The sequence below is a fragment of the Squalius cephalus genome (genome assembly GCF_949319135.1).
Source record: "Squalius cephalus genome assembly, chromosome: 16".
NCBI lineage: Eukaryota > Metazoa > Chordata > Actinopteri > Cypriniformes > Leuciscidae > Squalius > Squalius cephalus.
In genome coordinates, this window is record NC_137137.1 from 14,300,861 (window position 1) to 14,327,227 (window position 26,367).

General features: G+C 36.9%; 2 protein-coding genes across 2 annotated transcripts; both read left to right on the forward strand.

Moving 5' to 3' along the window:
* Positions 1-859: 859 nt before the first annotated feature.
* On the forward strand, positions 860-13,114 carry xpc (xeroderma pigmentosum, complementation group C). The gene is made up of 14 exons (XM_079897512.1): positions 860-1,153; positions 1,972-2,202; positions 2,353-2,461; positions 2,634-2,718; positions 4,945-5,102; positions 6,114-6,234; positions 6,633-6,725; positions 7,031-7,801; positions 8,422-8,582; positions 10,169-10,250; positions 10,352-10,483; positions 10,592-10,761; positions 12,166-12,259; positions 12,425-13,114. The coding sequence occupies exons 1-14, from the start codon at positions 1,057-1,059 to the stop codon at positions 12,737-12,739; spliced, it is 2,619 nt and encodes an 872-aa protein (XP_079753638.1). The 5' UTR covers positions 860-1,056; the 3' UTR covers positions 12,740-13,114.
* A 1,319-nt stretch (positions 13,115-14,433) lies between these two features.
* arih2 (ariadne homolog 2) lies at positions 14,434-25,359 on the forward strand. The gene is made up of 15 exons (XM_079897668.1): positions 14,434-14,597; positions 16,805-17,235; positions 17,343-17,410; positions 18,405-18,477; positions 18,943-19,084; positions 19,193-19,314; positions 20,097-20,206; positions 20,322-20,439; positions 20,561-20,611; positions 22,470-22,491; positions 22,584-22,735; positions 23,507-23,650; positions 24,273-24,341; positions 24,431-24,538; positions 24,657-25,359. Exons 2-15 carry the CDS (start codon positions 17,011-17,013, stop codon positions 24,726-24,728), a joined length of 1,476 nt encoding a protein of 491 aa, XP_079753794.1. The 5' UTR covers positions 14,434-14,597; positions 16,805-17,010; the 3' UTR covers positions 24,729-25,359.
* The last annotated feature ends 1,008 nt before the right edge of the window (positions 25,360-26,367 follow it).

Sequence of the window (26,367 nt, forward strand, 5' to 3'; positions counted from 1 at the left end):
TTGCATCAGGTACACACACACACACACACACACACACACACACACACACAAAGTCAGGCCCAAATGTTAATGAACTTGACTGAATGAGGTTAATGTCCTATATAATACAAACTGCAGCCATTTTGAATATAAATAAACAGAATTGCATACAATTAACACTTCTTGTCTGTTCTATGGCAAGCTAATATCACACCGCATCATAAATATGATCATCTCTATGATACCTGTGTTTAACAGCACTCACTGATTATTGTTTATCACAGCTCAAATTTTCCCAAGCTTAATGGAATACCTTCAAATAATAAAATAATAACTGTACAGTTGTCTATGTGTGTTCATTTATTGATCTATAAAACATAAAATGGGATTGTGTTGTTAAAAAACACTATCCTAGTGGTTTGATATGGTCAGGACCATATAAATAATCATTATCAAGCTAGATATTTATGCTATGCTGATTAAAGGGATGGTTCCCCCCATAATGAAAATCCCTCAAGTTGTTCCAAACCTGTATGAATTTCTTTCTTCTGCTGAACACAAAAGAAGATATTTTGAATATTGTCTTCCATAGTATGGAAAAAAATACTGTGCAATCAATGGGGTCCATCAACTGTTTGGTTACCGACATTCTTCAAAATATCTTATTTTGTGTTCAGCAGAAATAAAAGAAAGAAACGAAAGAAATTCATACAGGTTTGGACCAACTTGAGGGTGAGTAAATGATGACTGAACCTTCATTTTTGGGTGAACTAACCTTTTAACACCTTGATAACAATAAAAGAAGTCTGTGCAACATCCCCTCCTAGCGTTTAAATCACCACATTGCAATTATACAACGTTAGTAAGAGGCGGATGTGACGTTTATTCGGATCTCCTGCAAGCAAAGTGCATGCTTTCGGTGTTATGAAAGGTGGGGAAGGGATTGTGTTGGGTAACAGTGGTCTTCAGGTTACATTACACAAGACGTTGACGTGTAATGCAAGTCTATCACTCTTTCTCTGAATGCATCAGAGTTAATTTGTCCTGAAACAGTCCGCGATCTCACAGAAACAGCAAATGGCAAAGAGAAAAGAGACACAGCAGAAAACGGACACAAAGAAACCGAAGCAGATTGCAAAGAAAAAACCGGCATCCAAAACCCCAAAAAACAAAGGTACCATAAAAATGTACTTTGTCTCTCTGATGCTCAGACTTAGAATAATATGAATATGAATGAACAGTAATAGTTTGAATTTAGTGCACGGTTGATGCAGACAGCTGCAGTATGCAGGTGTGCAGTCACTCTCGCTCGACTTCTCTTGCGGTGCTTGTTTTTAACGGATGCATTTCAAATTAAGCCCTTCTTCTTGTCAGTTCATTGAACGAATGTCATCAATAAATGAGTGTGGGCGTGTCTAGCGTACATATTTGGGATCATGTGTGTTTTGGGTGCTTTAGGGTCAATTTTAAAGGGATAGTCCACCCAAAAATGAAAATTCTGTCATCATTTACTCACCCTTATGTTGTTCCAAACATGTATGAGTTTATTTCTTCTATTCAACCCAAAAGAAGATATTTTAAAGAATGTTTGTAACCAGGCAGTTGACTTCCATAGTATTTTTTTCCTACAATGGAAGTCAGTGGCTACTGACAACTGTTTGATTACCAATATTCTTTAAAATATCTTTGTTTGTGTTCAACAGAACAAAGAAACTCAAACATGGTTGGAACAACTTGAGGTTGAGTAAGTGATGACCGAATCTTCATTTTTGGGTGGACTATCCCTTTAATACTCTGACCCAGGGATCTTCAGACGTTTTATTTAGACAGTATATAGGATTCTGTATAAAACAACAACATTTTAGACTAAAATACACATTTAAGTAATAAAATGGAGACTGAAATGTCAATCAGGTATGTCCAGCATTGACTGATGAGGTAATAAATGTTTTCTGCTCTCTAGTACATCTTTGTTCTGCTTGTCTGTTTCAGAAAATGGTATTGTGGACAAAAACAACCGCAAAAACTCCAGGGTGACGTCCCGTGTGTCCAAAAAGGTCAAAGATGCCTCTGACGAGAGGACAAGCAAGTACTTCCAGGACAGCGAAGTTAAAACTGAAGAGCCAGAGGACATGAGTGACAACAGTGAGGAGATGAGCCCATCAAAACAAGTGAAAGAAGAAGAAGAGAGTGACGATGAGGAGGACTGGGAGGAAGTGGAAGGTACATAGTCTCATTCTGTGAATTATTGATATTTGTTTAGACTGTATATGTTTATGCATTGCAATATCATTAAGTAAGTGTTCTAAGCTGGTGTGTTTTTCAGCACTCATACACACTGATGTTACCCTGTTTTTAACTGTGCTTTCACAGAGATGGCAGAACCGCTGGGTCCTGTGGACTCGACAGAACTAGCAGAACTGTCAAAACCTGTGGAGATTGAGATCGAGACTCCAGACATGGCTCGCAAGAGGCAGAGGAAGTGAGTATGTGTGTGTGAGAGAGAGAGAGAGAGAGATTTAATAAGTGTCAGATTGCTAAGTGATGAAATTCTTTAGTGTGGTAAATGTCCACAAGATAGTTGCAATCAAAAGGAGCTGTGATGGTTAGAAAGATTAAAAGGAAAATTGTAACACCATGACAACTGTTTCCAGGGAGAAAAGGAAAGCAGAGTTTGAAACTTATCTGCGTCGAACGATAAAACGATTTAACAAGGAGCTGCTGGTGGATACCCACAAGGTATGTGTGTGTTTATGTCTGGGTTTTTTTTGTTTGTTTTTTAACTAAACATACACATACTAACATGTTTGAAAGCCTTGAGGCCCTGATATACTCACAGCGAAGTTCTTTTTTTCATTCGTTTTGGGGTAAAAAGAAGTTCAAATACGGGAGCAGTCGTATACTGTTAGCGAACATCCAACGCCACCCTTTAAAGGTGCTCTAAGCGATGTCACACGTTTTTTAGGCTGAAACATTTTTTGTCACATACAGCAAACATCTCCTCACTATCCGCTAGCTGCCTGTCCCCTGAACACGCTGTAAAAAAACGCGGTCTCTGTAGACAGCCCAGGCTCCATAAACGGCAACAAAAACAAACTGGCCCAGCCTGGACCTCGAAACATAACAAACAGTGTTCCAGGCAATAACCGACAAGAATGATTTGGGGGTGGAGGTTGGGGGGTAAGTGTGTGTGCACATGAAGGGGGGTGTGGGGAGTGGAGGAGAGAGAAGCATGAAGAGGGAAGTTAGCTAGAGGAGAGATGTCCTGACGTTAGAATTTTGATATGGCCGACACATGACCAAACGTTATTTTGATATGGCCGACAAATGACCAAAGAGACGACGTTCCGATGAACAAATAGCAAAGAAGAGGGAAAAGGAAGCACGGAAGGAAGGGGGAGGGGACGGGATGAGGAGGAGGGAGGGTCGAGCTAAAGTAGTAAAATACTATCAGTAAAATAGTAATATTGTGAAACATTGTAAAAATTAAATTAAAATAGATTTTAAAATATAATATATTACTGTGATGGCAAAGCTGTCAGCCATTCCTCTAGTCTTCATTGTCACATGATCCTTCAGAAGTATTAATTTCTTTCAGAAAAAAATCATACTGATCCCGCTTTTTTGAATAATATAATTAAGGGCTGTCAAGCAAATTACACCCAAAAGATCATAAAGTCATTATTGTGTTAAATGAGAAAAGCATCAAATAGACATTACAAATAAAAATATTTTATTTGAATCAACATTCATTTTTAAGCTACAACAGCCATGATTTTTTTCAGAAGCTTCAACTGAATTGGTATTTAGATGAATTTACTGACCAAAACAGTTTGGTTACCAACATTCTTCAAAATATCTTCTTATATGTTCTGCAAAAGAAAGAAAGCCATACAGGTTTGAAATGACACGAGGGAGTAAATATACAGAATTTTCATTTTTGGGCACACTATCCCCAAATAGGAAGTTAATGCAGGGAAAGGGGGTGAAATAAAATTACATTACATATAAATAAACTGTATATAAACAATTATTTTATTATTGAATAATTTATTTATTAAATCATAAATTATTAGGTAAGCTAAGCATCATTGTGTTTTTTTAAATCATCATTTTCTGACAATTAAAACAAAAATCAGGCTTGTGTATTTATAATATGTTTTAGTTGTGTATTGTATTTTTCATATTTTTAGCATAGTAAAGCAAAACTACAGCGCTGCCAGTAGGCTATTTTATGGAACTGTCAACACTGGAAACTCCCACGGCATGCCTTCAGTTGACAAACAACCCATTCATATATATAACTATATGTTATTAAATTGTATATAAAATTATTTTATTTACTAGTTTCGTGCTTGTGATTGATCAATATTCAGAAACAGGTTCAGTTATTTTTTTTCAAAGTGAGTAAAACGGACTATATTGCATGTAAAATATATCACAACATTATTATTCACTGAACTTTTGTGTGAAATCAATATATATACGGGGGTAAAAACAGCACTCGTGTGATATTGCGCTCATTTCTCATGTGACATTGATGTTGCTTAACTAATACTTATATCATATATAGGCCTATAGATGAGACAAAAACTCATACAGGGGCATTTTTGCCCTGATATTTAGAATTTTAGGGGCATTCTGCATTCTATAGGCTACATCACACAGTGAGTTGTTGCCCTGCATCATGTTTATCACCAATCAACCATGTGAAATGTAAGATGAACTACATAGGTCTGAGGAGGGGGCGGGTGCATTAAATGCGTTAAATTAATTATTTTTCCATTAGTAATTCATTTAATTAACGTGTTAAATCGTCATCCCTATATACAATATAATATAATATGTTTATAGCAAAAAAAGCAGTAGTAATGTACAATATGAACTCATTTTATTATTATTTTGGCTTTTTTACTTGTATTGTATTGGTATATGATTTGATTTCTTATTTACTCTGTCTAACAGGTTCATTTGCTTTGCCTATTGGCTGGTGGTTTGTTTCGAAACAGACTCGTCTGTGAGCCTGACCTGTTGGCTATTGCGTTGTCACTACTGCCTGCCCACTTTACCACAGTTGCTATAAAACGCATAAACACTGGCTTCCTGGAGGGGCTTCTCAAATGGTAAGCCTGATTTGCCTTCTTGAGGGAGTTTTACACTCGGTCACTTAAAGGCATATTCCACCTCAAAATTAAAATATCATCATTTACTCGCCCTCATTTAACTCCAAACTTGTATGACTTTCTTTCTTTTGTTGAACATATTTGAGAAATGTCTCCAAAGTAGAAAAAGTCATACAGGTTTAGAGCTATATGAGTGTAAGATGACAGAATTTTCCTTTTTGGGTTGGACAATCCCTTTAATGCGTCTTAGTGCCTGTTTACACCTGGGCACTTAATGTGTTTTCTCTGATCGGATAGCTATCCAATCATGAAAACATGATATGTAAATGCCTTCCAAAATGCTTTTGAGACTGATATAAATCTGATCACTCAAACCGTTAGAGGTGGTTTGAGATGCATTCCAGGCGAAACTGGACAAGTGTAATGCATCTGGTTGTTGAAGCCACATATGTAAATTTTACTCAAAATGTTAAAAAATAAACACGTGAGAGCGTTATAGCCAGAAATGACAGCACTACAGCAACACGCATCGCTGCAGATGAGTAGCTGAGTATCTTTTCAGCATGCCAACATGCAAACTGCTGCAAATGAAACCAAAAGTAAGTTGCAGATGCTTAACACATAATCATCTGCATTAAAAGTAGTGAGACTAAAGGATCTTACCAGTGCTGATGCCGCTCTCCTGTTGTGGTCTTTAATCTTGAAATTAGCTGATGATAGATAAAACGCTGCTCATATCTGTTGGCCTATGTGGCCAAATGTAAATGGCACCCTTTTAACAAATCAGATAGCTATCCAGTCAGTAAAAACATTTGAAGTAACTAGGTGTAAACAGGCCCTTAAATAATCAGATTGTTCTCTGATTTGATATAGACAATTTACATTTAGCCAGGAAAATGTGCCTCTGGAAAAGACACAAATTCCTATGCTGTATGCAAATATTGGATTGATCATCTCCGATTGTGTTTTATGTAAATGAATCATTTTTGTGGTGTGACCCCCCCCTCCCAGGTTTCAAGTGACGTTTACAATAAACCCCGCCTTACCTGAGGAGAAGGGAGTGGAGTTGAGGACGGTGCTGGAAAAACGAATGGGCTGTTTATCTGCAAGGGACCATGAGGAGATGACCTATGTGAGAGAGATCTTACTTTCCTTGACCTCATAGTGGATGAATTATGCATAAATCATGTATATAAGTAATGTAACTGGTATCTTAATAAGATTAAACATTACTGTTCAAAAGTTTGGGGTTGGTCAGAATTTTTTAATGTTTTTGAAAGAAGTCTCTTATGCTCATCATTTAATCCTCTGAATGTTTACTCCGGTCTTCAGTCACATGATCTTTCAGAAATCATTCTTATATGCTGATTTTAAGCTCAAGAAATATTTCTTATTATTATCATTTATCAATGTTGAAAACAGTTGTGCTGCTCTATATTTTTGCTGAATAAAAGTTTAAAATCCTTTAAAAGAATCTTTAGCAGATGTTTAGCTGAGTTTGGTTCTGACCTGTGATGTCACTTTCTGCAGCTGTTCTTATTGGTCCTGCGGTCATTGCGACTCTTCTGTCGCTTGGTGCTGTCTTTACAACCTCTTCCTCTGAAGCCACCACCTGCTACCAAGGTGATTTTTTTGGAGATGGTCCTCACTGCAGAACATAATATCCAGGAGGCGGGGTTGGATCCAGATCCAACTCCTCCCACCTTACATATACCTAAACCTACCCATCTCCACCCCCTGATCCCTAAACCCACCCCTAAACCTATCAATCTCCACCCCCTGGATCTGGACCCAACTCTGCCCCCTGGTTCTCGTGTACTGCAGTGAGGTGCTACTGTTTTTTGAGGGGGATTCTCACTGTTTCTTTTGCTTGTGAAAATTCTTTCTTTGTTTTTTGATGGACTGAACATTTTTTTTCTTGCTTTTAGAACAAGACCACACCTACCAAGAGCTCTCCAGAGAAAGATCAATCAGAGAAACCCTCCCCGAAGCCTAAAATATCCCCTGGATCCAAACGCCCATCATCAGCGACTGCTGCAGTAAAAGAGGAAAGAGGTGGAAAGAGAAAGAAAAAGAAAGAGGATGGAGGAGAGAAAGAGGCAGCAGTGGGCCTGAAACCCAAAAACAGCAGAAGAAGAAGTGTAGCTTCAAAAGTGTCATACAAAGAAGCCAGCAGCGAGGAGGAGGAACAGAGTGAAGAGGAGTTTAAGCCAACCAATGAGGATGACAGTGAAGACTCTGACGGGCCCATTAAAGTATGCAGAAAGTCAAAGTTGAAAGGCAAAGGTGGGGCTCCTCGGAGATCGAGCAAGGTCAAACAGGAGGAGAGAAGTGAAGAGGAAGAGGAGGAAGATGAGGAGGAGGAGAAAGAGAGAAAGAAACAAAGACGTAAAAGAAAAGAGGGGAAAGGGGCAGATGAGTGGTTGGAGGTTTATTTGGAAAGCACCGGGAGGTGGGTGTGTGTTGATGTGGATCAAGGAGTCGGCCAACCTCAGCTCTGCTCCGATCAGGCGACTCAACCGATCACTTATGTGGTGGCCGTGGATGACAAGGGCTACCTGAAAGATCTTAGCAGCAGGTATGACCCCACGTGGCTGACATCATCACGGCGACGGCGCGTCGACTCCGAATGGTGGGAAGAGACTATGGAGCTCTACAAGTCTCCAGATACCGAACGAGGACAGAAGGAGGATCAGGAGGTACGTTTGCACTCTCACTTACACTTGTGATCAAAAGCTTGGGGTCAGTAAGTTTTTGTTATTTTATTAATAGTTTTATTCAGTAAGGACTCATTAAATTGATCAAAAGTGAAAGTAAAGACAATTATAATGTTACAAAAGATGTCTATTGCAAATAAATGCTGTTCTTTTGAACTTTCTTATTATCAAAAAATCCTGAAAAATGTATCGCAGTTTCCAAAAAAAAAAAATACAAAAATTAAGCAACACAACTGTTTTCAACGGATAATAATAAGAGATGTTTCTTGAGCAGCAAATCGGCATATTCGAATGATTTCTGAAGGATTATTTGACACTGAAGACTGGAGTGATGATGCTAAAAATTCAGCTTTGCCATCAATAAATTATATTTTAAAATACTGTATACTCAAATAGAAAACTGCTATTTTTAAATTGTAATAATATTTCATAATATTACTGTTTTACTGTATTTTTGATCAAATAAATGCAGCCTGGGTGAGCATAAGAGACTTCTTCAAAATCTTACCAACCCCAAACTTTTGTACGGTAGTGTTCACACACTAACTTGCCTACATCACATGTGACGTGCATTAAGATTCACCTGTGCTCCTCATCATCAGATGCAGGCTAAGTTACTCAACAAGCCGTTGCCGACATCCATCGCAGAATTTAAGAACCATCCACTGTACGCGCTTAAGAGGCACCTGCTTAAATACGAGGCCCTCTACCCCTCTACAGCCGCTGTCCTGGGGTACTGCAGAGGAGAACCAGTTTATTCACGGTAAACCCCCTATATTTTGTGTATTACAAGTGAATGTAGGTATCACAACATTGTGATGTACGATATGAAAGATGGATGAATATTCCTTTCGTAAATCTGCTTTAGAACAAGGCATACTGTTTGAATTATAAAATATATATTAATACAGATAAACCACACTTTTTTTGATGTTATTACAAATAACCAGTATTAACCAAAGATATTGAACCAAATATCTGTTTAAACCAAAGATATTAACCTGATGATATTAACCATATTGCTTATGAATGGGGGAAAATGCAACGTGCAATATGGCTGAATAAGTCCCGCCTTCTAAATAAATGGTTTCAATTGGTAAAGTCATTGCACCACTGCAGCTGCCGTTCGAAGCTCTGGTTGGATGGTCAAGCCTGAAAAAAAGCTCTTTTAACAATATTTGAGCATAAAAAACAACATCTATGGGACTATTTATGTCAGATTTTGTTGCTGATTTTAAATGTTATTTAAATGCGAGTTCGACAAGCAGTTTTTGGGATTTCAGGATTTCCCCATTCAAGTAGATAGGACTTGGGCTGCATCCAAAATTGCATACTCTCTTGAATAGGTACTTATTTTGAATAAGTTATTACTTCACTAAAAAAAGTATGTTCTATATAGTATGAATGTAATCAGGACGTACTACATTCGCCATGTTGTCATTATCATGTGACCTACCAAAGTCAGTTACGTTGCTTCACTGCCATTCACAAATCCTCTCCCTTGGCCTCATGGGATAGTAAAGTGTCCATCGTATGGACACTGGGAATAGTAGGTCATCCGGGTACTTTTTGCCTACTTTTAATGAGTACTGTGAATTCAGGCATACTTCTTTTGTCACATACTGTTTTTTGCCTAGTGTATAGTAGGGAAGTATATGATTTCAGAAGTAGCCTTGGTCTTGGATGCCCAAAATAGCTGCCCACAGGCGTTTCAAATATGGCCGCAGATTGAAATGACTTTCATTGAAAGGGACTTTGATTCGATACTGAAACTCTATACTGTTTTCTAAATAAATTCAAACAAAAACCTAAAATCTAAAATCAAACATTTTAAATGCTACACGTGAATTTGGGCATCACAACACTATAATGAATGCAAAATAATGGATATTCATTTTGATTTTTACTAAAGATTATATTTAACAGTTATTATAATATCTTTCTAGTATTTTTTAAGATTAAGTCAGTGTTATTTTAGTATTTATACAATATTACAGATGTATTCATATTTTGAATTGTCTTATTTTTATTTTCCATTTAATATTTTAGTTTTCAATTAAATTTTAGTTTAAGTTTTAATATTTTATCATTTGTTTGTTTTTCATCAGATATTTATTTTCCATTTTCTTTCAGCTTTATTTTAATGACCAAAAACTATTTTTAATAGTTTTAGTTAACAACAACAACAACAACACTTTAAGTGAGCATCAGATGATGGCGAAGGTGATCTAAATCTATGGATACATTCTTTTCCATTTTAGTGGACATATTTAGATAGTTTCCCACATCTGAGACATTAGAACAAATAGAAATGCAGGCCATTTGTTAATGGTGTTTATTTATTTTCAGAGACTGTGTGCAGACGCTCCATTCTAGAGATACCTGGTTGAAAGAAGCACGAACAGTTCGACTAGGAGAAGAGCCATACAAGGTCTGTTTTGATCATGATTCAACATGTTTTTTCATACGTATTTAACCTTTGTACAATAAATATGCCATTACTTGTTTTTAATATTAAGTGCTGTCTGTCAGATGGTGGTTGGTTTTTCCAATCGTTCTCGTAAGGCCAGGATGATGTCCGAGCAGAAAGGTGTCAAAGATCTGGCTCTTTTTGGAGTCTGGCAAACTGAAGAGTACCAGCCTCCGATCGCAGTTGATGGCAAAGTGGGTTTGAATTATTTCATTTTTTAAATAAAATTTAAGAACATTAAGAGCATGAGATATACTGATCTGTTCTTTGCTGGAGTCCTAATCTGAATTTGTGTGTTTCAGGTACCACGTAATGAGTTCGGGAATGTGTACATGTTTAAGTCGTGCATGTTACCAGTAGGATGTGTTCACCTGCATTTGCCAAATCTGCACAGAGTGGCTCGGAAACTGAACATAGACTGTGCTACAGCAGTGACGGGTTTTGATTACCATTGTGGATTTGCACATGCAGTGTAAGTTTGTGTGTTTTTGTGTGTTTAACATGTCCTAACCAGGTGCAATACGATAAAAGCGATAAATGTTTTGTCCTATCCAGCCACAACTGAGTGACAGGACATGTGGACATTTTGTCACTCGCTTGGTTTCTGTTTATGCAGATTCATACTGTGTAGCCCCACCCACTGTGAAATGTGATAGGTTCAAACTCATGCATCACATTACAATTAGCTTACTTAAGCTATACCCTAAAAATATGTACTCTTTTTGTGAAGAAACAGTACATACTTTTTGAATGTGTAGCAGAAGAGTAGGCAAGTTTTGGGATATACTACCACATCTTTATTGCATCTTTCACAGACCTTGGTGTTGCATAGTTGCGTGCATCCTGTCATCGTAAAATGGCCCAACAATCGTCTTGTCACAGTTAAGGTCTTCATATATGCATGTCACATTTCAGTTTATTTGATTTACACTACAAGTGGTGCAGGTATAATGTAACTATAGGCCAACCGGCAGTTAGCATCACACTGGTTCCCTCAACCCAATAGGATTTTTAAATAGGCTTTTGGATTATCGCAAAAGACAAGATCTGTGATCAACATAAGTTTATGATACTGTCCATAAAGATAATTCAACTTCTATGAATTTTGAAGCCTAAATGCAGTCGCCAGAAGTAAAAAGCTAAAGGCTATAAACGAACGGCACGACGGTCCCACAACTTCAACGTCGCCATCACTAAGCTTCCGACAACTCTTTCAGTTTTTAAATAAAAACATTTTCCAAGAAAGTTTGAGTTAGAATAATTTGTAAGAGCACAATTGTATGTGTTATGAGAGTTTACCTGTTCAGCGTGATGGCATTTAATCTCCTCGACAGCCTCTGTAGTCCTATTTAGCCACTTGTTAGCAACCGCCTTTTTCAAGGCGCATAACAGTTTAAAAAAATCGCGAGTGGGGTAATATTGATGTATTTTATGTCGTAGAACAAAACCTGAAAGTATCTTGAGCTTGTGTTCACCACAGACATTTAATTTCAGCCATTTAACCAAAAACACATGCTGTACTGTTTGCAATGATTATGGGCAATATTAGAGTGTGCATGGATATCTGGTTACCTTTGCAATACTCATTTTAACATACTACGATTTGGGACACACAGTAGGTGAATTGGAACGCAGCACTGATTAGCGGTGATTGTGTATGTTTCACAGCAGTTTCACATTCAGTGTGGAAATGTTTCACACCTGGTTAGGACACACCTGTAAGAAATGGGCAGTTCTTGTTGCATTCATTTCATACATGGTAAAAGAATAAGAATATAATGTGTATACCTTTCTGTCTGTATGAAACATGTAATAAATATAAATGTATGCATGCTTTCTGTACAATCTGTAATTTGACTGGATCAATGTGTTTCAGTAACGATGGCTATATTGTCTGTGAAGAACACCAAGAAATCCTGAAAGCAGCCTGGGAAAATGAGCAAGATATCCAGCAGAAGAAAGATGAAGAGGTGTGTTGATTTCTTGGTCTTTTTCTAGTGTTACAAAAAATGTACCCAACATCTAAAAAAAACAACATTTTAGCTAGGATTCAGAAATAGTTCTTTTGATTTTAATGTGAAAAATTTGTGTTTTGTAAATATTATGTTGACATGACTGTTCAAATCTTTTAACAGAAACGTGAGAAGCGTGTAGTGGCTAACTGGACCCTGCTGGTCAAAGGCCTGTTGATAAAAGAGAGGCTGAAGCGTCGCTATGGGCAACAGGGGCTCGTATCGAGGACGGAGCTTATGCAAGAGAAAGAAGGCTTGGCTGAAGGACTGTCCTCCGATGAGGAGGAAGAGGGCAGGGATCAGAAAGCTCCACCCTCTCTGGCTAGTTCATGGCCGCAGAACCGGCTAGAGGAACAAGAGGAAAAGATTGTTAGGCGTGTAACTAAACGAGAGAAACGCGGAGAGCAGAAAAATCTCTTCCCTTTTGAAAAAGTGTGATTAAATCGGCCCTTTATTACTTTTCGTGTCTTCCTTTTAAATGTTTTTTGCATTTATAAGCATATATTATCTCTAACTGTGAGCCACTCTATTACTCTCCACAATCTTTTTATAATCACAGTGTGGTGCATATGCAGGGGATTTTGAAGATGTCAAGCATTTATGTCATCAGTTCAGACTCTACATTTCTTTTTCTATCTGAATACATATTTTTATAGAACATGCTGTTAAAAAACAAAACCATGCAAATAAACAAATAGTTTGTTGCAGCTTTTTGTGTCTGTGAGTGAGTTCCGAACAGGTCTGGGCATTGACAAGACGAGTCTTTCATGTTATATACATAACACATTATTAAAGACGTCCTGAAATCACAGGACTTTTCTTTCCTGTGTTGCTGTATTTTCCATTGAAACAGGAAGTTTGACTGAATTCAGATTGCAGAATTGATTTCTGCAATATCGTTAAATGGCAGACATAGTATGAGTATAATGGTAGTATTATTTGAATTCAGTCAAAGTTCCTGTTTTAATAGGAAATACAGCAACACAGGAAGGAAAAGTCCTGCGATTTCATAACGTCTTTAATAATGAACCATGCCCAACTATCTCTAATGCCACACAAGAGAACCAAGTATATCCCATCATTTTCAAGAACTCCAATGTACATTAAATTCATAAGATATTACATGTTATTTGGTAGTAAATGTAAAGTGTTGCCTTTTTGTTCTCTGTGCTAAGATGAGTATGTGTATTTTTGTGAATGTTTGCAACTGCTTTTAATCACTTAATTAGATTAAATTACGATTCTCAGTACTGGCAGGAAATGACTGAGGTGCCCTTGAGCAAGCCACATAACCTCAAATCGCTCCCCGGGAGCCGCAGTGAATGGCTGCCCACTGCTCCGGTTGTGTGTGTCTCCACACTTTGCAGTGTGTGTGTGTCTTCACTACTCACTGCTCCTAATGTGTGTGCACTAACTTGGAAGGGTTAAATGCAGAGGACAAATTCCGAGTATGGATTACCATACTTGGCCTTCACTTAATGTCACTTCAAAATTAAATTGTGCTGTCTGCTACACATAGGGACTACTAAACAGACATTTTAAAGTTTTAACAACTTCATTTTAAAGTGGAAAATACTAAAAAGTTGTACAAAGATTGCAAATGTGGATACTAGGACAAGAGTACCAAGCATATCCCATCATTTTCAAGAACTCCAATGTACGTTAAATTCATTAGATATTACATATTATTTGGTAGTAAATGTAAATGTTGCCTTTTTCTCTGTGCTGAGATGAGTATGTATTTTTGTGAATGTTTGCAACTGCTTTTAATCACTTAATTAGATTAAATTACGATTCTCAGTACTGGCAGGAAATGATGTGACTTTAAATACATATAAGTTGATGCTGTGAACTACATACGTACAATAGATAACACACGTTATCTACATATTTCTATTGATTTTTTTTATTGTATCTTTAATGTTAACAAAGCAGCTAGGTCTTAAAAGCATGTGCTTTTAATGATGTTTGCCATTGCACGTACAAGCACGTTGCACATTATAAATTAGGTTTCTTGTTTTGATGACCTACATTTGCATTAGCGCACGCGTGTGTGTTTGACTGCAAGTATGTATGTCAGGTTTGAGTATGTGAGCTCGTGGCCCCTCCCCAGTAACAGGAGTCTGCTCACTGTGGAAAACAGCCTCGCTCGAACACGGAAGTGACGCCGCTCTAGAATCCCCCCGTACTTCCGATCTTCAGCTCTGCTGAGACTCATCTAAGCGAACGGATCGGCTCTCTGTCCCAATATCTCTCTTCAGCCAGCGTCGAGTGGCGACCCGACACGGTCCAGCAGGTGAGTAAAGTCAGTATGTTGGGTACGACGGGGGGCTTTAAACGATCAGAGCAGCGGCTTTATCGAGCGAACAAAAATGGCCTTGTTTACATACGAATCCCCGAGCTGGAGTGCGCGCTAGCGGATGATTGTGAATAATGCGTTTTAAACGATATTAAACGATCTATGCATTCGCTTAAACAAGTTTAATTTGACTATATGCACTTCAAACTGCGGGATATGTGTATTGAAACTGTAAATATTAAGAAGGAGAAAGCGGGAGAAAGGACTCTGCGCATCGATCGGGCTGCTGTATTTATGTGCAGTGCTGATCTAGAGTAGCAACAGCTGGTGCGGCCCGATTCATATGGAGTAAACAAAGCAGAAACCGTACTGTCCGTACCGTGAGTTTGCAGTATTTGCTCACCCCCACCCGACACCTACGCACTTAAACCATGATCCCTAACCCAGCTGAGTGTGATATTATGCGTGCCACCCAGCGCCGCACGCTATTTATAGTCCCGGGTGGAATGTGAGGGATAGACGGTGCCCGAGCGTGTGGGACCGGGCCAGGTCGTCCCATGACTGTGGGGTTCCAACCAACCAATCCGGTACCGGACCGGACAGCTGCAGCCGCTCACCGACCCCGTGCTCACGTTGAGTCGAATGTGCAGTGATTGTTTATTCAGTTGGAATCGGTGACTGTCATCACATCAGCAGGCGCGCGCGCACACGCAGAGCTCTGATCTCTGTGATGTGATCATCTGACGCGCGGGCACGCGGCCTGCCCTGCTCCTGCTGTCCGGTTGGACTGTGTCAGTACACCGTGTAATCCGTTAAAACGAAACACTAAGCCGCTCTGCATGTGAGTTTATGATTGTCTTACTCTTACCCTCAAAGAGATTCTTGGTGACCGTTAATTCGGAGACCAGCATCTACAAGTACAACCTTCAGATAGTTTCCACGGTGTGTTGACTGTAAATAATGGAACAGCTCCTTGACCAGTGGTTCAAGCTTAGCGAGTGTCATTGAAATTGAGTACACTTGCAAGGCCACTTTTACCATTTCAATTCTCTCTTGGAAGTAACTACCAATCCAAGTTTGGACACAACTACCCACTCATTATTATAGAGTGCAAAAAAAAAAACATCCCATTCATTTAGAATGATAACTTAAACCTTTAAAGACAGACATACTACAAGCTTTTTAATCGAAAGTAGGCTACATGCTTTTGTTGAAGCTGTTAGTGTGCATTATTTCAACTTATTTTTAAAAATAATTGTTAAACCTTGGAATTCCTGCTGAAAAACTACATTACCCATGATTCTGCCGAGAAATATCCAGCAATCAGAGATTCACGACAAGCACCAAAAGAACAAAATATGTATATCATTAAATCAGGATTTTTAAATGTATGTATATTAAGTTTTATTTGATTGACATTTGCAATGCTTCATGGGATTGCAGTTATTTTCCTCATTAAAGCATTGCACAGTCTCACATTTGTCTTTTTGTCCAATTTATTGCTTCAGAAAAAAGTTTAAAAAATGTTATTCACCTTGTAACTGGTTGGTTTGGTTCATGGCTTATAACTGTAATGAAGACTTTAAATATCCCTATTGGAAAAATACTTCTTGTTCCAAGGCTGCTGAGTGGGCGGCTCAGTGGAATACTTGATTCTGATTAGTCGATTGCTGGATTGAATATCAATTATTCTTATAAATATTTAACAAGTAACTAAACAAGCTTTTAAAATAACTCTAATCAGTATTTCATGTCCATGTATTTACGCAGTTGTATAATAATTATATTATTATCTGTTATTATCGCACTGTTAATGTACAGTCAGATGGTCATCATCGCAAAACAAAAACCAAAAATACCAGGATTCGGATCGGAGATTGAGTTCAGTGTTCCTGGATGCTTTCTTCTCACTTAATGAAATCATTTAAACTCAAATCAATATTTCATGTCACGAGTCACGTCCATTCATTTATTTATGTAGCTGTGTATTAAATGGGGAAAGGTACAGTCAAACAGTCATTTTCACAAAATAAATACCTTTAGGACAATGACAGATTGTCTGAATAAATAAAAAAAGATAGGTTTGTATAGAAAATCATAGAATCATTGACCATTTAAGCATATGCTTTTAGACACTATAAGATTGTGAGAAATTTGATATAAATGATAGTTACCAAATAATGTGTTTTTGTTCTCTCTTTCAGTATTTTTTCTCTGTCTGAGCTCATCCCTCTCTCCAGTTCCTCATGAGTGACGGGGAGTGTGATTTCTTTTGCTTTTTTCGGTGCTGCTAAAAGCCACAGGCCCCCCTGGGATTGGTGGTGCAGTCTGGGGCAGAGAGGAGCAGCTCAGTAGCTGCTGATTAGTGGAGAGCAGCTGTCAGTCAGGGAAAGGTCAGGCCCAGAGGGCTATGTCTGTGGATATGAGTAGCCAAGCCTCAGACAGTAACGAGGAATTCGAAGATGATGAAGACATCGTAGAGGGCGACATCCCTGATTATTATGAAGACCTTGATGACGACGTGGCGGTAGAAGAACCATTTGACCCGGAAAAGTACCAGTTCAATTGCTTGACATACAGAGATAGTCAGAAGGTACTAACTGAGGAAGTCAACAATGTAGCCACTGCCCTGAAGGTGAGTGACAATGTTTAGTGGGATTAGTGTTGTGACTGACAATATTTAGCTGTTTATTTATATCTTCCCAAACTATAAATAAAGACTAATCCTTTCTCTCCCTTTAGGTGTCACCAGCTGTAGCCAAACTGGTCCTTGTACATTTTCACTGGCAAGTGACTCAAATACTCGAAAGGTAATTAAGTACAACAAAGCATGCGCACACAAATATGGGTACACTTGGGTAGTTGACATGAAAAGTTGATGATAGTGGTGTGATATTCTATACTTCATCTAAAAATCTAAAAATTCTTGAATTATTTTTTATCTAAAAATTAATGGTAATGCTATTTTATGACATCTGAGAGACTACACTACCGTTCAAAAGTTTGGGGGCAGTAAGAGGTTTTTTTTTTTTTTAGAAGAGGAAAAAGAAATGTAACACTTTATTTTACAGTGTCCTTGTTACATTATGTTACATGTACAGTACTTACCATAGTAATAACAGTAAATTATGGAAAATTAAATGCAACTAACCCTAAACCTAATTGTACCCTAACCCTATAGTAAATACATGTTGTTAATTAATATTACTCCGTACTTAAATATATAATTACACTGTAACAATCACAACTTAAAATAAAGTGTAGCCGAAGAAATGAATACTTTTAATCAGCAAGGACGCATTGAAATTGACAAATGATTTCTATCTTAAATAAATGCTGTTTTTTTTTTTACTTTCTATTTATCAAAGGATCCTGTAAAAATGTATCAGCATATTAAAATGATTTCTTAATAGTCATGTGACACTGAAGACTGGAGTAATGTTGCTGAAAATTCAGCTTTACCATCACCGGAATACATTGCCTTTTAAAATATTAAAAGAGAAAACAATTATTTCAAACTGTAATATTTTACTATATTACTGTTTTTACAGTATTTTTGCTGCCTTGGTGCATATGGGACTTAAAAGCATAAAAAAAATCTTACCATCCCCAAACTTTTGAATGGTATTGTATATGTAATGTCACCGCATGACTAGGTGAACAGGAAAAATACTTTCAGGTCATTTAAAATAGTGAAAATGCAGCTTAATACTTCTAAAATAATCGCTACATTCAAAAAATGTTTATCCTAAAATCTTGATGTTGAAAATAAAGTCTGTCTCAATATTTTTCTTGTGTTTGAAGGTATAAGTCCAACTCTTCGCAGTTGCTCTGTGAAGCCCACACCCAGCCCACAAGCACCTGCAGATCTCTCACTGTGAGTTCCCATAATGTATGTCTTTACTCATGACAACTGCCATTTAAAGCTCTGTTTTACATTAACATTTGGTTTCTTTCAAAACCCCTTTAAACTTGAGTTCCAAGACACTCTTAACTTTAAAATACAATGTTGAGGCAATTAAAAATGTGCAACTTGAAACCTGTTCTTTGTCAAATTGCAGATTGAATTGAGTATGGTGTGTGTGCAGTGCAGTGTTTTTTTTAAGTGATAATGACCAGCTGTGCTTCATCCCGCTTCTTACACGACTTGCCAAATCAAAAATGGACATGAAACATCGATTCAAGTTGAATTTATTTTATTATATGAGACTGAGATTTGAAATACAAGAAACCAACACAACTATGAAAAAATGGTTGTCTGGGACAAAAGTTGATTCTACTGTTTTGAATCATTACTGTATCTTAGAAGTACTTCCTTCTCTTGACATGTCTGTGTTTTCAGGCTGGGACGTCACTGCAGTGTGGGGTGTGTCTGCAGCTGGTCCGGAGAGACTCTCTCCTCTCTCTACCCTGTCAGCACTCCTTCTGCAAGGCATGCTGGGAGCAGCATTGCACTGTACTTGTCAAAGATGGTGTGGGCGTAGGTGAGTATGCACGTGCACATACACACATTGAGCACAGTGTGCAGTATGTATTGCTGATTAGAGCGATCTGGTTATCTGATCTCCTCTATGGATTGTGTTTGTCTATAGAGATCTCCTGCATGGCGCAGGAATGCTCTCTTCGCATACCAGAGGATTTTGTTCTTCCTCTGCTGCCCAGCGAGGAACTGAAAGATAAATACAGACGCTACCTCTTCAGGGACTACGTGGAGGTGTGTGTCAGTCTAGGGATGCACTGATTGTGTCCGTACCGTATCTGTTATCTGCCAAATTTAGAGATTATTTTCGCCTATTTTTATATCTAGATTACTTTGCTTACATGTCATCTTTAAGAACATTATATTACTATATTATAGAATTATTATACACTACCAGTCAATAGGGTTTAAAAAAAGAAAAGAAAAGGAAATGAATACTTTTATTCAGCAAGGATAAATTAAATTGATCAAAGACTGAAAATAAAACTTTTATTTTGTTCTATTTCATTTGAACTTTTCATCAAAGAATCACGGTTTCCATAAAAATATTAAGCAGCACAACTGTTTTCAACATTTATAATAATAATAAATATTTCTTGAGCACCAAATCCGCATATTAGAGTGATTTCTGAAGGATCATGTGACTGAAGACTGGCGTAATGCTGAAAATTCAGCTTTACCATCACAGGAATAATGTTTTTTTTTATATGTTTTTACTTCATTTTTGATCAAATAAATTGAGCCTTCGGTGAGAATAAAATACTTTGTTCAAAAACATTTAAACATATTACAGATCCCAAACTTTTGAACGGTAGTGTGTATTCAATTTTTATGAAAAACATTTCATTTAAAACGATTGATTTTAGTTTTTGGAGTTTTATTTTTCTATTTAATTTTTCTGTTGGCCATTCAGTGGTTATTAGTACTTGAAAATTAGTACTATCTGACAGAATTTTGATGACATTTTATCACATTCTAGAAAGTCACTCTTAACCTGCTCATGTTTGTGTCTGCAGAGTCATTTCCAGCTGCAGTTGTGTCCTGGTGCCGACTGTCCGATAGTTATACAGGTGCAGGAACCTCGAGCTCGTAGAGTCCAATGCAGCCGCTGCCAAGAAGTCTTCTGGTATTACACACCATTACACTTGCACACACTCCTCAATTCCTAGCGTAATACATGTGATGTGAAAGAGTGCACGTGATTGCTTGTGCATTTGTATTGACTGTCCGTCTGGCTTCAGTTTTAAGTGCAGACAGATGTATCACGCCCCCACAGACTGTGCTATCATCCGCAAATGGCTGACGAAATGTGCAGATGACTCTGAGACGGCCAACTACATCAGTGCACACACTAAAGACGTAAGAAAGCACACACAGATACATTTAGGATGGTCAAATGAAGTATATACTGTTAAGTTAAGTTTGATAGTTACGATATAAATAATATCATTTTATCCTAATATTTGGATTTTGTCCACAGTGCCCTAAGTGCAATATCTGCATTGAGAAGAATGGAGGCTGCAACCACATGGTGAATAGTATATTCATTCTTTTCCATTACCTGCACACTTTTTAGTGCACTTAATAAAACACCCAGCATGTCAGAGTACTACTTCATTAGTTTGTCAACCTTATTAGATTTTTGTTTTTGAAAGAGGTCTCTTATGCTCACCAAGGCTGCATTTATTTGATAAAGTACAGTAAAAACAGTAATATTGTGAAATATTATTACAATTTAAATAGTGATGAAACTGTCACTAACCACAATAAAATTCCTGATTGTTAGTATTACTGTTATATATTTTTTATTATCATTTAAAACCGTATTTGATTACCGTGATAAAAGCATTAAAGTCAGCATGAAATAGAATCGTGATAGTCTTTTCTTCCCTACTGTGATTTATATCCCAGTGAAACAGCTTCTCGAACAAGAAAAAAAAAATGTAGGGCGGTACTTGATTTTTGCCATCAGGAATTGATTGGTTCGTTGGATCGTTGTGGTTTGCTATTGCTGTGATGTTATGTGAGTGACGGGTTGTCCCGTCCTCGCACCAGTAAACTTTTTCAGAGAAGAGATGTTGTTACAAGAGGGAGGGGAAGTTATTTTGATTAAAGATTACGAGGGCAGATTAATTTAAAAACAAAAAAAATGTGCATGGATGAATTATTTATAATAAATACTGCAATATTCCATGAAAAGTAAGAATTGTCCATTTGGATTTCCTGGTGCAGCATAGGTTTTGTTTTGTGTGAAAACATGGTGGAAGGCAGTGAGAGGTTTTACCGCCTTATAATGACAACGAGTGCTGAAATTTATGACTGAATGAATTATATGAATGAATTTTCCTTCAGAAAAGTTTTGATGGCATTTACTCTCTCATCTTACCTCCATTTACAGCGGTTACCAGGGAAACATCTCAATTTATGCTGTTCCAGTAGTGCCACCTACTGGCAGAGAGTGGATTTACATTTTGATTCAGCCTGTCTGCCCTTTTTGTTAACCAATGCGAAAATCTGACCTAATTTATATGCAGTTTTGTAAATTTGAACTTCTTGATGGAAAATAAGCTAAGGTGCATTCCAAAAATCTCAACAATTCGGATGAGGTATTTGAATTATTCATGGAGCAGATAAAATGCCTATAATCATGTAATCAATATAACCTATATAAAATAATTTATCATTTTATCCATTTTCTTAAAAATGGTTTAAATGCTGGAATGTATAGGTTATCATTTTATAAAACTTTATTTACCATGTAGAGATAGTAGATAACATGGTATTTGCAAGTCACCAAACCATTTTTTTATTATTTTTTTCCATTTATAATCCGCCCATTGTTTTTGTGAACGTTTCTAGCACTTTTTAACAATATCATGATATTGATAACCGTGATTTTGGTCACTATAATCATATGATGAAGTTTTCTCACCATTTAATCTCTTAATTTGAAATGACTGTTTTCTATTTCAATATATGTTAAAATTAAAATGAATATTCCTGTGATGGCAAATCTAAATTTTCATCTCTCATTATTCATTATTGTCACATGATCCTTTAGAAATCATTCTGATTTGATGTCTAGTATTATCAATGTTGAAAACAGCTATGCTGCTCAATATTTTTGTAGAAATCGCAATCCATTTTTTGGGCTTCTTTGATGAATAGAAGGTTCAAGAAATATATTTTATATAATTTTTTAGGAACAATGTAAACGTTTTTGCCATCGCTTATTTAATTGAATGCATCCTTGCTGAACAAAAGTATTATTTCTTTAAAAAAATCGTACTGACACTTTTTGAACAGCAGTGTATGTTTAGACTGAGAATGTTGATAAAATGGGCGTGTTTTTACTTAACTTATCTTTTTTTCTCTCTTTCTCTTCCCAGCAATGCTCAAAGTGTAAACATGGTATGTTTTTTCCCAGTGATTTTTAGTTACTTGAAATCCCTTTTGAGTAGTAAAGTGGTCTTGATTTTAATTGCATTGTTTTGGCTGTGTAGATTTCTGCTGGATGTGTCTGGGTGATTGGAAGACTCATGGGAGTGAGTACTACGAGTGCAGTCGCTACAAAGAGAACCCAGACATAGTGAATCAGAGCCAGCAGGCCCAGGCCAGAGAGGCCCTCAAGAAATACCTGTTCTACTTTGAGAGGGTAAGACAAAAATGATAAATCAAAAATTAATCTCTTTGCGGGAAGGAAAAAAAAAAAAAAGATAGACCAAAGGCCACTCTCATATAGTGTAGACAGGCATGCTAAACATTATCTTTGTTCCAAAACCTAGCAAGCTCTTCAGTAGTGATCCTGACACAAAAGGTTGTTCCAAAAAGTAGGCAGCAACATTATAGTTTACTCATTACAGAAAGGTATCAGTAAAATGCTCTAATCTATTTTGAAATGGACTTGTTTACCCAATATGTGTGCTATCTGTTTTGTTATTCTAAGAGCAGCATGCCGTTAGCTTAGCAACATGCTAACAGCAAACTCTGTTGAAAGGAATTACGAGTCAAGTCCATTTCTGTGGTGCACTATAGTTGCTGCCTATATAGTGTTCTGTTTCAAAAAGAAAGCTGCCTGTGAGGGAAACAAGAGAGCTCACTAGATTTTGGAACTGAGCTATTATATCATTGTATTTATATTAGTGCTGTCAACTCGATTAATCTCATCTAACAAAAGTTAGTTTTTGTTTATATAATATATGTGTGTGTGTGTGTATATATACACACATATACATACATACATACATACACGCACACACATATATTATATAAACAAAACTTTTGTTACATGCAAGTAATCGATTAATTGATTTGACCGCACTAATTTGTTGCAGAAAGCAATTTTTCATCTTAACTGTATTGACAGTTAATTACTTTAAATGTTTATATGCAAGCATTAATCCTTGCATTGTCTGTGTGTGTTCAGTGGGAGAACCACAATAAGAGCATGCAGCTGGAGGCACAGACATACCAGCGGATCCAGGAGAAGATTCAGGAGCGAGTCATGAATAATCTGGGTACCTGGATCGACTGGCAGTACCTGCAGAATGCTGCCAAGCTACTGGCCAAGGTACAGGCTGAATCCAGCTGTATTCCACACCAGGGCTGCATACTTTGGGGGGGGGGGGGGTAAAATTTTCTGAGTAAAATTGCGATTTTAAAGTACCATTTAAAAAAATAATAACATAAAATAAAGCTTCAGGTTTGCTGTGCTTGTTTTTAAGGCTGCACGATTTGGCCTAGCATTTTGTGATTTTTTTTTTTTTTATTATATATATATATCTACAGTATATAACTATAAAACATATTTGGTTATTATTATTATTACTAAATAAAAATATGAAACAAAATAATAGACCTTATTATTGTTATATTTCACTATTTAGTTTGGTTGGCACATGTTCCCAAATGCACGTTATAAGTGACCTAAACTTACTGTGACCTGAACTGAAAACACAGATCATGAGCTGCTCACATGTTAAAGAACACAGTGCCGCTCTTCACTCTAAAACACTCTGCGCATATATTAATTTAATTAAATCTTAACCTTCGCGATTTTGATAATTGCACTAAGCCATATTGTGATTTTGGTTTTATTTTGATTAATCTTGCAGTCCTATTCTGCAGACACAAGTGTTCATGCACAAACGTCCGTGTTTCCACACACTCACACTGTCTTTGTTTTCTCTTAGTGTCGTTATACACTGCAGTACACCTATCCTTATGCCTACTACATGGAGTCTGGACCCCTCAAAAAACTGGTAAGCAACTGCGTTAAATGTGTGAATCTCTCATTGAAGATCAAAGATCTGTCCTTGGTAATGGGAAATCTCATTTTTATTTCCTGTAGTTTGAGTATCAGCAGGCTCAGCTGGAGGCGGAGATCGAGAACCTGTCATGGAAAGTGGAGAGAGCAGACAGTTATGAGAGAGGAGAGCCGAGTGCTAATGATAGAGGGGTGAGTGATGGAACAAATACTGAAGGAAGTTGTGAACAGGAACTGAAAAATAAAAGCACAAGTTCATCTTTTCTTTTTTTCTCTCTCTCTCTCTCTCTCTCTCTCTCTCTCTCTCTAGGATCTGGAGAATCAGATGCACATTGCTGAGCAGAAGAGACGGACGCTGCTGAAGGATTTCCACGACACCTGAACATCCGTCCATCGAGTCCACGTCAAGTTCGCTCTTCTCTCAACTGTCTTGCCCCCTTTTCTCCAAAGATACCCCTCCACTTTTTTTGTCAAAACTACACTGCATCTCAAAATATTTTGTCCATCTCTGTTTTTCTCATTTATAGCATCTCTTTTCAAAGCTGTATTTTTACCCTTTTTGTTCATTTTTTCCTTCATCAGTTCCCGTTTTTTTTTTTTTTTTTTTTTTTTTGCTTTGTAATCTTTACTTGGCTGCAGGGTTTGAGAATAGCACGATTGTATCCTAGCATTCACATTCACAAACATTGCATTCTCACATCCCCACGTCAGCTGACATTACACACACGACACATGCGCACCCACACACACTCAAAACACTCCACCGAAACGTTCTAACTCTTCTCTTCCTCCTACATTGCTCCTGCCATAACTTCTGCCCTCTATTCTTCTCTCTCTTGCTTTCTTCTCGTGTTTTTTTTTTGTTTATTTCTTTGAAAATGGCTGTTGATAGTTAGATCATTTAAAAAAAATCTGAAAATTTAAAAAAAAGATGAAAAACAAATGATGCTGTAATTTTCAACGGTTGTACATTAATACAGAAATAGTTACTGAGAGAAAGTTTTTAAACCAGACAGTGACTCTTGTGTTTTCTTGTGTACACACACTTTTAAAAATGTATTTGCGCAACACTGCAGTTTTGGAAAGAACAAAAAAATTCTACCAAGGGTACATTTATTTGATTAAAAAAAACAGTAAAAAGTGTAAGATTGTGATAGTATTACAATTTAAAATAACTTTTCTATTTTAATATATTTTAAAATAATTTATTTTAATATCTTTTAAAATGTAATTAATTCCTGTCGTGGCAAAGCTGAATTTTCAGCGTCATTACTCCAGTCTTCAGTGTCACATGATCTTTCAGAAATCATTCCAATATGCTGATTTGATAGAATCAGCTCACTGAAGATTTTTTTTATTATTAAATGATTTAATTTTTTTTTTTTTTGTTATTAATAATATTAATTTAATAAATTATACCACAATTGAAATGGTTGTGCTGCTAAATGTGTTGTGGAAACTGATTATATAATAAATCTTTTTCAGGATTTTTTTTTATATAAAGTTAAACATTTATTTGAAATAGAAGTCTTTTATAACATCAAATGTCTTTACTGGCATTTGTGATTAATTTAATGAATCCTTGCTAAATTAATTTTTTTTCAAAAAATTTTTTTATCATTGATCCCAGACTTTTCAACGGTAATAATAATTTGTTACATTTATACAGCGCTTTTCTGGGTACTCAAAGTGCTTTACATATGGAAGTAGGGAATCTCCTCAACCACCACCAATGAGCATCATCATCCTGGACGATGCGACAGTGCACCAGAACGCCCTCCACACGCCAGCTTACTGGTGGAGAGGAGACAGAGTGATGAAGCTTAGTATCAGTATAGTAATAGTAGTATATTGAGTAAATGTAGTATGTGCATTTGAAATGGCATATGCATGTAACCACAGACTTTTTCAACCAGAGATGCCTCTGACACCAGAATGTCAGAGCTGCCATATTTGAAGTACATCTTTTATGTATTTTATGCTATATTTTTTAGACAGGATTGGAGGTGGCACATTGGCAC

Bases quoted from the DNA above. Each gene is read 5' to 3' on its own strand.
- xpc (XM_079897512.1), top strand. From the start codon at position 1,057: ATGGCAAAGAGAAAAGAGACACAGCAGAAAACGGACACAAAGAAACCG. The intron at 2,462-2,633 runs GTGAGTATGTGT...AACTGTTTCCAG, and splicing joins GCTCGCAAGAGGCAGAGGAA to GGAGAAAAGGAAAGCAGAGT. The intron at 10,251-10,351 runs GTCTGTTTTGAT...GCTGTCTGTCAG, and splicing joins TAGGAGAAGAGCCATACAAG to ATGGTGGTTGGTTTTTCCAA.
- arih2 (XM_079897668.1), top strand. From the start codon at position 17,011: ATGTCTGTGGATATGAGTAGCCAAGCCTCAGACAGTAACGAGGAATTC. The intron at 20,612-22,469 runs GTGAATAGTATA...TTCTCTTCCCAG, and splicing joins ATGGAGGCTGCAACCACATG to CAATGCTCAAAGTGTAAACA. The intron at 24,539-24,656 runs GTGAGTGATGGA...CTCTCTCTCTAG, and splicing joins CGAGTGCTAATGATAGAGGG to GATCTGGAGAATCAGATGCA.